Raw genomic sequence first — 15,187 nt, forward strand, 5'->3', positions numbered from 1 at the left:
TGAATTCCAAAATTGTTAGTCTGCCACAACACTATTGACATTTTATGTTTATCTTTTTTAATGTAAGGAATTCACTTCTAAACATTAATCACCGTAGATAAATTCCTATCCAATACTGCGCAGGCTGATCCGCAACAAACATTTAGGCACATACTAGGCCCAGTTTCTACTAATACATTTCCATCATGTACCATAACACCTAGAAACAAAAAGTACTGCAATTATCGAAAATCACAACTTACTTATCAATAAATTAAACTTAAAGGAGCCTTTTCACGTTTGGGTAAATTGAAAAAATTAAAAAAGTTGTTTCAGATTCGCAACTTTTCGTTTTAGTTACGATATTTGATAGGAAACAGTAATACTGAACATTTACCATGCTCTAAAATAGCCATAATATGCATCTTTTGACGATTTAAACACCTAAAAATTATAAAGCTTTGCAAGCGAAAGAATGAATAACTTGGAGAGTTCTGTTGTTGTCGTTATATTTTGTGAAACTACGAGGATTGCTTATATAAAGTATAAAATACATCTCTCCGTGTAAAAAGGAAGAATAGCCGCGTGGTCAAAGTGGTAGATTTTTTATTCCAGGACTCCAGGGTCAGTGGTTCAAGCCCTGCTGAGGGTTACTTTTTTTCTTTTTTTAATTTTATTCTTGATATTTTACTGGAGCTTTTTAGATCCAATGTTTACATTTATCAATATAAAGCATTATATGACAAACTTCAAAACATGCCAAAATCTGTGAAAAGGCCCTTTTAATCAATCTAAATATTTGCACTACATGATATTTCTCAAAAGGATACAAATAACTGTTTCCACCCTGGAGACAGACTGGAGAGGGACTCAATAAGTAATACGCCTTCAACATCAATTAAAATTCAGTTTCATATAAGGCTTACTCTAGGAAAATCAGGCTTAAATTTAGTAAGAAATGTATATCAAATGTAACTTTCTAAGGGACTACAAATGCGTCAAAAAAATTATCAAAGTGGTAAAGGGTTAGGCCTGGTTGTCCCAGATCAAGGCTCCAATGGAAATACATCTCTTGACCTGTTGAAGATATACAAGGATCCAGCGAGGGCGCCAGCCAGCCAGGAGCCACTCAGCAACCAGGAAGTGATGCACAGCGCACACACGAGCATCCCGTGCAGGGCGAATACTGAGTTGATGTAGAAGAATATTGGCTCTAACACACGCTGGAAGGTACAAATATAACTTTGATTATATTTTATTTATTTCCCATACTTTTTCATTTAATTACAGATCTATTTATTTTGACTTGATCTTTTATCCCCATTTTGACATAAACAATTGTACTTGATGTAGAAATGTGTTTGACCAGTCTGCCAATTTTTAAGTGTGCCAATTGATAACAAGATACAGAATCTTATGTGCAATGTAACACTTGCATAACAATGTAATATGTACTTTAGAATTTTTTACAACATAGTAGATACATTAATAATAATCTACTACTTAAAACACTGATTTTATGAAATAAGCAAGAATTCCCTGTTAGTGTTAATATTGCCCCTGTACAAAGGACTTGCCACATTCCCTTTAACCCTTTCCCACTCAGAGGCAAAGTTAAAATGGCTTTGAGCAAACAGCATAAAAGTAACTCGCAGTCTGTTCAGGTTTTGTGCTGTTTGCTGATCATCAGTATCTAAGGTTTAGAATTGAAGTCTTTTAAACTTGAATCTAGTAAGGTAGGTCTTATGCGTCAAAATACATATCTAACAAGGTAAAGGGTTACGGGGTAACTGAAACAAAGAGCTGCTTTAAACTTGCAGTAACAGCCATCAGATTGACAGAAGCTGTGCCTATCAGGAATCCTGCATGAATACGCTGCGTCTGCACTGCAACAGCTGGTAACATTTGCAGCTACATATGCTAGTGATCAAAGTTGTATTATGCAGATGATGAATAATTGAGCAAAGCCATTCAATTAATACAAATTAATTATAAATTATGGCCAAAAAAAAGAATTAATTCACAGAGGCACTGGAAAACAATAGGAGTCAGTAAAAGAATTCCCACATAATTCCACAACAATTTGCATACCATCAGTGACTGAAACTAGAAATGTCTAACGGACACTGACGCCCCCAAAATGCATGTTTTGACACAGACAAATCTACTATAGATTCTACGGCAGACCAAAAGAAAAAGGGCCAGACTGGTCCAGGTAAAAATTCCTTCTATAACAATCATCTACACTTTCAGCTGTGAATTAAAGTTTGAGCAAGATCCACTTAGCAGTAAGAGGAGAAATAATGTTGAACACCAACACTTTTGAAACTATTAATTCTATAGAAGAAGAATAAACAAAATTCCATATTTCTGCATTACCTAATTGATGCAAAAGAAATTAAATATAACTTTTAAAAAAAACACAGTTTGGGACTTTATACTCTGCAACTCCATATAATATATTGCGGTCCGTTATATCCAGATGTCCAATATATCCCGAATCGGCTGTGGACCTCATTTTGTTCACCCTTTTTAATTTTTTGTATAATTGAACATTCATAATCCAGTTTGGTCCAGATTGTTTGCCAACTTCCTTTTTTCAAAAGTAAAGATCTTAAAGTAAGTTGTCTCCCATGAGCTACAAAGCTTTTATTCAGCAATCAAATATTAAAGTACCCACTTTCCATGAGGAAAAAATTGTCTGATAATGTATATGAGGTCTAATTTTTGCATGCTTTTAATCAGTACAAAGGATTTACAGGGAATAATGAGGACTGTTAATTGTTGCTAGATTTTGTCATCTTTTGTGAACAATAAAGCTGGGCAATGCTTTCCAGATTACAAATATAATTATACGCATTTGAAAATACTTACATGGAATAATGTTTTATGTTATATAAATGTATAACATATGGATATAACACATAATGCAATATGGTAGGTGTTTTTAGATTGAAACTATCCTAATGCATATATATACATGCATGAATGAACTGACAAGTTATATTGCGATCTGGATATGTTGCGATTGCGATCCCTGGATCCCGCAAACAGCGATATGACGAAAATGTAGTGTATTCCATAGTAGAAAATGACAAAGGGTTAAATTTATACCATAATATATTGCTGCCAAAATTCTTTTCCATATGATCATATACACATCAGTACAATAACCAAGCACTTAAAAAGAAGTTGAAAACTAAATATTTGGACCATAAAATCCATATTGGAAAAACTGAAAAAGGGCCTTAATTCTGTCAAAACTTGTCACAGCCAAAATTCCTTGCTATACGACTATTTAAATGGTACAAATTAAAAGAGGAACCCTAACTTGATAGGCAGCATCCAGTACAGGATGGACAGAAAACACCTACCTTGCTAGGCAGTATCCTGTACAGGATGGACAGAAAACACCTACCTTGATAGGCAGCACCCAGTACAGGATGAACAGAGAACACCTACCTTGATAGACAGTATCCAGTACAGGATGGACAGAGAACACCTACCTTGATAGGCAGTATCCGTACAGGATGGATAGAGAACACCTACCTTGATAGGCAGTATCCAGTACCGGATGGACAGAGAACACCTACCTTGATAGGCAGTATCCAGTACAGGATGGACAGAGAACACCTACCTTGATAGGCAGCATCCAGTACAGGATGGACAGAGAACACCTACCTTGATAGGTAGTATCCAGTACAGGATGGACAGAGAACACCTACCTTGATAGGCAGTATCCAGTACCGGATGGACAGAGAACACCTACTTTGATAGGCAGCATTCAGTACAGGATGGATAGAGAACACCTACCTTGATAGGCAGTATCCAGTACCGGATGGACAGAGAACACCTACCTTGATAGGCAGTATCCGTACAGGATGGATAGAGAACACCTACCTTGATAGGCAGTATCCGTACAGGATGGATAGAGAACACCTACCTTGATAGGCAGTATCAAGTAAAGGATGGACAGAGAACACCTACCTTGATAGGCAGTATCCAGTACAGGATGGACAGAGAACACCTACCTTGATAGGCAGTTTCCAGTACAGGATGGATAGAAAACACCTCCCTTGCTAGGCAGTATCCATACAGGATTGGTAGAGAACACCTACCTTGATAGGCAGTATCCAGTACAGGATGGACAAAGAACCCCCTACCTTGATAGGCAGCATCCAGTACAGGATGGACAGAGAACCCCCTACCTTGATAGGCAGTATCCAGTACAGGATGGACAGAGAACACCTACCTTGATAGGCAGTATCCAGTACAGGATGGATAGAGAACACCTACCTTGCTAGGCAGTATCCAGTACAGGATGGATAGAGAACACCTACCTTGATAGGCAGTATCCAGTACCGGATGGACAGAGAACACCTACCTTGATAGGCAGTATCCAGTACAGGATGGACAGAGAACCCCTACCTTGATAGGCAGTATCCAGTACAGGATGGACAGAGAACACCTACCTTGATAGGCAGTATCCGGTACAGGATGGACAGGATGACCTCTTGGTAGATGTTCATACGTTCAAGGACGTTGATAGTGCTGGGGTGTTCAGTTAGATTGTCATGGGTCAGCTCATACAGACCTGTAAACATAGTCAGGTTGGCTCATACAGACCTGTAAACATACAGTCAGGTTGTGATGGGTCAGCTCTCAGACCTACAAACATACAGTCAGGTTGTCATGGGTCAGCTCATACAGACCTGTAAACATAGTCAGGTTGTCATGGGTCAGCTCATACAGACCTGTAAACATACAGTCAGGTTGTCATGGGTCAGCTCATACAGACCTACAAACATACAGTCAGGTTGTAATGGGTCAGCTTATACAGACCTACAAACATACAGTAAGGTTGTCAAGGGTCAGTTTATACAGACCTACAGACATACAGTCAGGTTGTCATGGGTCAGCTCATAACGACCTACAATCATACAGTAAGGTTGTCATGAGTCAACTCATACAGACCTGTAAACATACAGTCAGGTTGTCATGGGTCAGCTCATACAGACCTACAAACATACAGTCAGGTTGTCATGGGTCAGCTCATACAGACCTACAAACATACAGTCAGGTTGTCATGGGTCAACTCATACAGATCTGTAAACATACAGTCAGGTTGTCATGGGTCAACTCATACAGATCTGTAAACATACAGTCAGGTTGTCATGGGTCAGCTCATACAGACCTGTAAACATTCAGTCAGGTTGTCATGGGTCAGCTCATACAGACCTGTAAACATACAGTCAGGTTGTCATGGGTCAGATCATACAGACCTACAAACATACAGTCAGGTTGTCATGGGTCAACTCATACAGATCTGTAAACATACAGTCAGGTTGTCATGAGTCAACTCATACAGACCTACAAACATACAGTCAGGTTGTCATGGGTCAGCTCATACAGACCTGTAAACATACAGTCAGGTTGTCATGGGTCAGCTCATACAGACCTAAACATACAGTCAGGTTGTCAAGGGTCAGCTCAAACAGACCTGTAAACATACAGTCAGGTTGTCATGGGTCAGCTCATACAGACCTAAAAACATACAGTCAGGTTGTCATGGGTCAGCTCATACAGACCTGTAAACATACAGTCAGGTTGTCGTGGGTCAGCTCATACAGACCTACAAATATACAGTCAGGTTGTCATGAGTCAGCTCATACAGACCTGTAAACATACAGTCAAGTTGTCATGGGTCAGCTCATACAGACCTGTAAACATACAGTCAGATTGTCATGGGTCAGCTCATACAGACATACAAACATACAGTCAGGTTGTCATGGGTCAGCTCATACAGACATACAAACATACAGTCAGGTTGTCATGGGTCAGCTCATACAGACCTACAAACATACAGTAAGATTGTCAAGGGTCAGCTCACACAGACCTGTAAACATACAGTCAGGTTGTCATGGTTCTGCTCATAACGACCAACAAACATACAGTCAGGTTGTCATGGGTCAGCTCATACAGACCTACAAACATACAGTCAGGTTGTCATGGGTCAGCTCATACAGACCTACAAACATACAGTCAGGTTGTCATGGGTCAGCTCATACAGACCTACAAACATACAGTCAGGTTGTCATGGGTCAGCTCATACAGACCTACAAACATACAGTCAGGTTGTCATGGGTCAGCTCATACAGACCTACAAACATATAGTCAGGTTGTCATGGGTCAACTCATACAGATCTGTAAACATACAGTCAGGTTGTCATGAGTCAGCTCATACAGACCTACAAACATACAGTCAGGTTGTCATGGGTCAGCTCATACAGACCTACAAACATACAGTCAGGTTGTCATGGGTCAGCTCATAGAGACCTGTAAACATACATTCAGGTTGTCATGGGTCAGCTCATACAGACCTACAAACATACAGTCAGGTTGTCAAGGGTCAGCTCATACAGACCTGTAAACAAGCAGTCAGGTTGTCGTGGGTCAGCTCATACAGACCTACAAAACATACAGTCAGGTTGTCATGGGTCAGCTCATACAGACATACAAACATACAGTCAGGTTGTCGTGGGTCAGCTTATACAGACCTACAAACATACAGTCAGGTTGTCATGGGTCAGCTCATACAGACATACAAACATACAGTCAGGTTGTCATGGGTCAGCTCATAAAGACCTGTAAACATACAGTCAGGTTGGCATGGGTCAGCTCATACAGACCTACAAACATACAGTCAGGTTGTCATGGGTCAGCTCATACAGACCTACAAACATACAGTCAGGTTGTCAAGGGTCAGCTCATACAGACCTGTAAACATACAGTCAGGTTGTCATGGGTCAGCTCATACAGACCTGTAAACCTACAGTCAGGTAGTCATGGGTCAGCTCATACAGACCTACAAACATACAGCCAGGTTGTCATGGGTCAGCTCATACAGACCTACAAACATACAATCTGGTTGACATGGCTCAGCTCATACAGACCTGTTAACATACAGTCAGGTTGTCATGGGTCAGCTCATACAGACCTGTAGACATACAGTCAGGTTGTCAAGGGTCAGCTCATACAGACCTGTAAACATACAGTCAGGTTGTCATGGGTCAGCTCATACAGACCTACAAACATACAGTCAGGTAGTCATGGGTCAGCTCATACAGACCTACAAACATACAGTCAGGTTGTCATGGGTCAGCTCATACAGACCAACAAACATACAGTCAGGTTGTCAAGGGTCAGCTCATACAGACCTGTAAACATACAGTCAGGTTGTCATGGGTCAGCTCATACAGACCTACAAACATACAGTCAGGTTGTCAATGGTCAGCTCATAGAGACCTGTAAACATACAGTCAGGTTGTCATGGGTCAGCTCATACAGACCTACAAACATACAGTCAGGTTGTCAAGGGTCAGCTAATACAGTCCTGTAAACATACAGTCAGGTTGTCATGGGTCAGCTCATACAGACCTACAAACATACAGTCAGGTTGTCAAGGGTCAGCTCATACAATCCTGCAAACATACAGTGAGGTTGTCATGGGTCAGCGCATACAGACCTGTAAACATACAGTCAGGTTGTCATGGGTCAGCTCATACAGTCCTGTAAACATACAGTCAGATTGTCATGGGTCAGCTCATACAGACCTGTAAACATACAGTCAGGTTGTGATGGGTCAGCTCATACAGACCTACAAACATACAGTCAGGTTGTCATGGGTCAGCTCATACAGACCTGTAAACATACAGTCAGGTTGTCATGGGTCAGCTCATACAGACCTACAAACATACAGTCAGATTGTCAAGGGTCAGCTCATACAGACCTGTACACATACAGTCAGGTTGTCATGGGTCAGCTCATACAGACCTACAAACATACAGTCAGGTTGTCATGGGTCAGCTCATACAGACCTGTAAACATACAGTCAGGTTGTCATGGGTCAGCTCATACATACCTACAAACATACAGTCAGGTTGTCATGGGTCAGCTCTTACACACCTACAATTATACAGTCAGGTTGTCAAGGGTCAGCTCACACAGACCTGTAAACATACAGTCAGGTTGTCAAGGGTCAGCTCATACAGACCTACAAACATACAGTCAGGTTGTCATGGGTCAGCTCATACAGACCTGTAAACATACAGTCAGGTTGTCATGGGTCAGCTCATACAGACCTGTAAACATTCAGTCAGGTTGTCATGAGTCAGCTCATACAGACCTGTAAACATACAGTCAGGTTGTCATGAGTCAGCTCATACCGACCTGTAAACATACAGTTAGGTCGTCATGGTTCAGCTAATACAGACCTGTAAACATACAGTCAGGCTGTCATGAGTCAGCTCATACAGACCTGTAAACATACAGTCAGGTTGTCATGAGTCAGCTCATACCGACCTGTAAACATACAGTTAGGTCGTCATGGTTCAGCTAATACAGACCTGTAAACATACAGTCAGTTTGTCATGAGTCAGCTCATACAGAACTGTAAACATACAGTCAGGTTGTCATGGGTCAGCTCATACAGACCTGTAAACATACAGTCAGGTTGTCATGGGTTAGCTCATACAGACCTGTAAACATACAGTCAGGTTGTCAAGGGTCAGCTCATACAGACCTGTAAACATACAGTCAGGTTGTCATGGGTCAGCTCATACAGACCTGTAAACATACAGTCAGGTTGGCATGGGTCAGCTCATACAGACCTGTAAACATACAGTCAGGTTGTCATGGGTCAGCTCATACAGACCTGTAAACATACAGTCAGGTTGTCATGGGTCAGCTCATACAGACCTGTAAACCTACAATCAGGTAGTCATGGGTCAGCTCATAAAATCATACAGACCTGTAAACATACAGTCAGGTTGTCATGGGTCAGCTCATACAGACCTGTAAACATACCCAATGGCTTGTTTATAAGGATTTTTTACCATATTCAGTAGCATTTTAGTCACAGAAGTCAATAAAGCTGCTAACAATAGTCCTGGGCTAGCTGGTTTACCTTTACTATGTGAACATAACAACTTCTCAGTAGATCTATCCCGGAAAAGCACGAGTTTAGAAAACCCCACTAATCACCCCGGTACAAACAACACTGGTCCATTAAATCAACCAATGATAGATTAATTTAAATTATAACGGTTGATACGGTGTGTGATTTTAAAAGGATTATAAATGGGTTGTGTTTATTTGTTCCAGCAGATTAGTGAGTTTTTCCAAAAAGTTGCTTTTTCCGGGATACATATATTTGAATCATGGGTAAGAAGAGAATGGCAATTGAAATAATTTTTTGTCAATGTGTCCAAGCTAGGAGTCAAACCCCTGATTCTGGTATCTGTAGTCAAGCACTCTGCTAATGGTAGTAACACACAAGTGGAAATATTTATCTTCATTTCATTGACTTATATTTAAGAATATGTTACAATTAGAGAATATTTAGCTAAACAATTGAAGTTGTCAAAATACTATGAACAAGAACCTTAATGACAAGGCTATCTAAATAAAAAAAACATTTTTACTATAATTTAGAACATTTTCTCAGAAAGAAACCTGAGTGGGTTTCAAAACGCTGTCTCATTGATCATCCATTTAGTTTACCATGAATACCATGTAAGCCCACCTAAAATGTCATAAGCATTAAAACATAAATATCACAACATAAATATTTCATATTCATTCGTTCATATTCAGTTTCATTTTTGCCCCAAAAATATGTTGATATAAACAAAAAGATTCAAACTTAACATGGATGAATAATGGTAATATATCTAACCATTTTATAAAGCAATATATCAAGAGTATCTATTTAAGTACACAAAGGTCTCCAACATTGTACAACTCAGAAAACTGGTATGGATTATTGGAATGAGGTTTCTATGGTTACTGGAGGCTGTTGATGTCTCATATTACTGGACACTCCGTTGCCACCAAGAATTAACTGAGTATGACAGGACTCATTGGTAAGCTATTAATTGCAATATTTTAAAACCAAAATTATTAACAGCTATTTCCCAGACATTGAAGTTTGCATGACTTACAATTGGGTAAGTTCATCACTGAAAAAACATGCACCAAAATATTTCCATTTGGCTTTGTAAATATAAATTTCCGATAGGATTGGTTTTACTTTTATGAATGAGGTACTTGTCAATCACTTTCAGGGCAATTAGGCACAAAGCAATATTTGTTCCTATTGTGGGCACACATTTCATGGTAGGTAATTCAAACAAAAAGTCCAAAAGTTCCAAAATACCTTAGGCTGCTCACCTGACTCCCAAAGGAATCAAACTGATCTGAGTAAATTGTGTTTTGTTTTTCAAACCATTTCAGAAATGAGTCAAGATATGAAAAAAAAAGTTTGCGCAAGTATCCAGGGGTTCTGAAATAAGGTGTACGAGTTGTCGAGTCTTCAATTTCCCCTTCCGGACAAGCAGTTTTTCAAAGCTGGCTCGTCCGGGGACAAGTAAAATTTCCGTGGTAAACATTTTTTGAGAACGTAACTACTCCAATTTCCGAAAATCAAAAACGAAAGTTTATATAAATAGCTAATGATTAATCTGGGGACTGGCACACGTTTTCAATTACGAGGTAGGTAATTTTCCGATAATAATTATTTAATGTAGTAAACCAGTCCACGTGTATATACATGTAGCAACAGTCAATCACGCATAAGATAACATTTTCAGTAGAGAAACCAGCACACATGTCTATAGCGACAGCCAATCACGCATCAGATAACATTTTTTGTAAATTGCAAATGGCCTCATACATGTTCTACCAACATGCAGCGAACATTATATGTTTTTTTTAATAAAATGACTTCAACGTCAAGCCATGACGCAAATAAGACCAATGATAAAATCAGTTCGGCGTCATAGAAGACGAGAAAAAACAAGTATGAATATGATAAAGACTATGACGCCAAGCGGAAACGAGAATTTGTTAACCCTTGGCTAAATGATTCCCCTTGGCTTGAAAATGTTGCCGGTGTGTGTAAATGTAAAATTTGTAAGGAGTTTTCTTTATAAGCAGATAAAGCATGTTTATATCATTTTCTTAATTAGTAATGATCTTTTCTTTACCTTTCTTAAAAGTACGGACATGTACTTCTTTGGTACGGACAAGTGAATTTGTGGGTCCAGCTTGTCCGTGGACAAGTAGACTCTTAAAATATTTCAGAACCCCTGGTATCATGATGATGAGGCAAAACCTATGACTTATAGAGTGTTGACAAGGTTACACTAGCAATATGAACCGCCTGGCTTTCTGGTCATAATGTTTGTGTTTGATTCATTTACTGCTAGATACCAGAAGCATAAGTTGAACTAAGTTAGAAGATGACAATAATTATTTGTTTGCTCGTAAATATTCGGATATCGTTGCGGAAATTCACATGGAATATATTGTCAAACAAAAAATAAAAACAAGCGTTTGTATCTTGTGAAATCTATGTTACCAAACCACATCTAGTGTTGATATTTTGACTATTGCTATAATGAAAACTGATTTTTTTTTATGTATTAACCTTTTTTTATGAAATATTTTACTAAATATTTGTTGATTATGAGTGTTTATGGGGCTATAAATTGTGTTCACATCCAATTTTGTAGACTCATAAAATCAGGCATATTCTTTTGATCTTATTATTTATTTTATTTTGTTAATGTATGAAATAAGATTTAGGACAAACATGTCTGTTAAACATACAATTTCATGGTTGAAGGGACCTATGAAAATCCATCAAAATCAGAGTCCAATGAAAAGCATTTGTTTCATAGTAATTTCCCCCATACCCAGTATATTATCTGTGCCTCATTTGGGGAAAACTGTGCTGAATGCATTTGCATAAAGTGTCATCAAATATAAGCTGGTGCAGTCTGCGCAGGCTAAACTGGGAGGACACTTTCTTCCTGAATAGGATTTTCGCTAAAAACAATACTTTCTTTAAAGAAAATATACTATTAAAGCGGAAACGTCTTCACTGATTAGCCAGTGCAGACAGCACAGGCTAGTCTGGGACGACACTTAACGCACATGCATAAGCCCAGAATGCTGCTCATATTCACCTTGAGTAATGGAAGGGGCGTTCACCATCTGCTTGTAGTAGGAGTAGTACAGCCCAGACTCTGTCCGGAATGAGATCTCCCTCTCCACTTCCTGCAACATACCATAAATGGAGAAAATAAACAATTTGGTTTTAACGCTAACTCTTCCCATTCTCAAACAATGGCCATTATTGTCCAACACAATTCCCTTCCCATTCTCCCATAATGGTCATATTCTCCAACACGATACCCTTCCCATTCTCCTACTATGGTCATATTGCCAAACACAATTCCCTTCCCATTCTCTTACAATGGTCATATTCCCAAACACTATTCCCTTCCCATTCTCTTACAATGGTCATATTCCCAAACCCTATTCCTTTACCATTCTCCCACAATGGACATATTGTCCAAACCCTATTCCTTTACCATTCTCCCACAATGGACATATTGTCCAAACCCTATTCCTTTACCATTCTCCCACAATAGACATATTGTCCAGACCCTATTCCTTTACCATTCTCCCACAATGGACATATTGTCCAAACCCTATTCCTTTACCATTCTCCCACAATGGACATATTGTCCAAACCCTATTCCTTTACCATTCTCCCACAATAGACATATTGTCCAGACCCTATTCCTTTACCATTCTCCCACAATGGACATATTGTCCAAACCCTATTCCTTTACCATTCTCCCACAATGGACATATTGTCCAAACCCTATTCCTTTACCATTCTCCCACAATGGACATATTGTCCAAACCCTATTCCTTTACCATTCTCCCACAATGGACATATTTGCCAATCACTATATTTCCCTTTACAACTACGCTCCCGATAGGGCAAAACAACAAAAACACAACATATTTTTTGGTAAGTCATTGGTATGACCGACTGACTGATACCGTGTATTACTATTTCATAGTCATCAAACATACATAAAAACATGAATACACACAAAAGCTTTGTTACAACATACAACATAGTCTACAACAACGCCAGGCATACTGTATGCCGGCACGAATCCCTCCTCGTAGGCAACTTATAAGGCAGCCACGCCTATCAACAGACTACTACGACACTAGGCATACTGTATGCCTACACGAGTCCCTCCTCGTAAGCAACTATAAAGGCAGCCACGCCTATCAACGTAGACTGCTACATCACCAGGCATACTGTATGCCTACACGAGTCCCTCCTCGTAAGCAACTATAAAGGCAGCCACGCCTATCGTCTCTTCCGGAGACTGAATCCCTCAGTGGGATAAATAATAATTATTATGATACTGGTATACATGTATAAATTGAATACATTAAATGCGTACGTAATGTGGATAAACACATGAACTGTTGTAAAAAACACATTCCTGAATTTCAAAATTAGCTCGTACCAGGGTAAAAAGCATGTAGATTACACATTTAAACAATAACGTTTGTATTGTTACTCTTACTGTTATTCAAAACGAAATAAAAAATTAACACATGTATCGATCAGTCAATCCCAACGCTGAATGACTGTACCGAGTTACTCGGCCACGAGTAAAACGCTCTCTTACAGAGCCACCTATCGGAAACTACATTGACAAGGGAAAGTAGTTTTCGTCTAATTCGCACATGCTCAAACGACGAAAACAATATTTTTTACCATTGTCTCACAGTGGCTTTATTTCCCCTGACCCCAAATCCCTTCCCTTTCTCTCATATTAACCCTTAGTGTCCCTTTATCATGTTTCCTTCCTTTAACCACTGTCTTTATTAATGCCTGCTATATTTTAAGGACAGAACAAGTGCAAAAAGATTTAATGTGGTAATTGCACATATTTTCGTTATAAAAACACATGATTTGAATTAAACATCAATAATGGATCATTTGATATGATAATGTGCGTAATATGTCATGATAAAGTTATGTATACGCCTTATTTTTCTCCATAAATAACAATTGTTCACTAGTTTTAAATCAATCTTCCATGGCAGAAATTTTAAAACCTTACAAAAAAGTAAATATAATAATGTTGAATAGTGCATGTATGACTCAGTTGAAGGCTGAAATCCACTAGCCAAAACTCTATGTTAGTACTTTAATTAAATTTCTGTTAACGCGAGATTATACGATTTTTTGTATGTGTTATATTGTAAAATATTGATAAAATATCTTACAATAAAACAAAAAAGGCAAGAAAAATTATACATTTACTACATTTTTCATAAAATGCAGCAAAGACAAATTAGCGCCCCGAGCCGATCGTGACAAACATATTTTCCTACAATAACCGAAGCATTCGTCTTTTTATTAGAACCAGAGTAAGTGTTCGTGTGTCGTATGAATATATATCGTTGCAGGAATTTAAAATGAACCATAAAACTAAGATTAGATTCAGATCATACGCATATGCATGATATACATGCTGGCGAATTCGACTGTACAGCCGTTTTCGATTTCAGTATAAAATATCTGGCTTATTTCCCATTTTTCGATACATGTTCTAATGAACTTTTATTTTATTTCATATTGAAATATATATATATTATAAGGTTTTACACATTTTATATAAATTCATTAATATTTGACAAAATCGTATAATCTCGCTTTAACCAAAAAAGGGACAAAAGCCATTTAATAATGAACAAAGCAGATTTTTTACTTTTTCTTATGGTCAGCCTCAAAAATAAGTACATGTATAGATTTTTAATAATTAATGAATTACTTCAAAAAATTATCAAAATGCTGAGAGCACTCCAGTTGTTCACTATTAAATAACATGAATATAGCTCACTTTTCATATTTAATGATTACTTTTCAAATTGCAAGTCTTACAATTAAACACTGTCTCCAAAAATATCAACTGGCTACTCAACATTATCGAACGCAAAATATGAAAGACATAATCCACCAACCTGTATATGCATAGAAAATTATATATATGTGTGTATATGTAGACTATACATATGGGATCTGGCACAAGTTGTCATATCATACCATATTTTATTAAACGAGTTCAGGAATTTTGTAAGTTACAAAGCGAGCTTTTGGCGAATTCCTAGACGTCATTTGATGTTGCAATGTCATTTCAGCAAAATAACAATGCCGAAATTAAGCAAATGAAAACGCTTAAAAAGTATATTACATATGTGCAAGATAAAAATATATTTTATGGTTATATTACATGGGAAACAGGGTATGGCATGTGATAAA

At 38.3% G+C, this 15,187-nt stretch overlaps 1 protein-coding gene across 2 annotated transcripts in view; it reads right to left on the minus strand.

Moving 5' to 3' along the window:
* The window catches only part of LOC127851282 (probable C-mannosyltransferase DPY19L3), a 71,291-nt gene that overhangs the window by 24,024 nt on the left and 32,080 nt on the right, over window positions 1–15,187 (minus strand). For both annotated transcript variants that reach the window (XM_052384968.1, XM_052384969.1), the window contains exons 3-5: window positions 12,009–12,099; window positions 4,452–4,573; window positions 1,057–1,202 (exon numbers count right to left, since the gene is read on the minus strand). In XM_052384968.1, coding sequence (XP_052240928.1) covers window positions 1,057–1,202; window positions 4,452–4,573; window positions 12,009–12,099 — 359 coding nt within the window. The remainder of the gene's footprint in view (window positions 1–1,056; window positions 1,203–4,451; window positions 4,574–12,008; window positions 12,100–15,187) is intronic.

Source organism: Dreissena polymorpha, chromosome 11 (genome assembly GCF_020536995.1).
Source record: "Dreissena polymorpha isolate Duluth1 chromosome 11, UMN_Dpol_1.0, whole genome shotgun sequence".
Lineage (NCBI taxonomy): Eukaryota > Metazoa > Mollusca > Bivalvia > Myida > Dreissenidae > Dreissena > Dreissena polymorpha.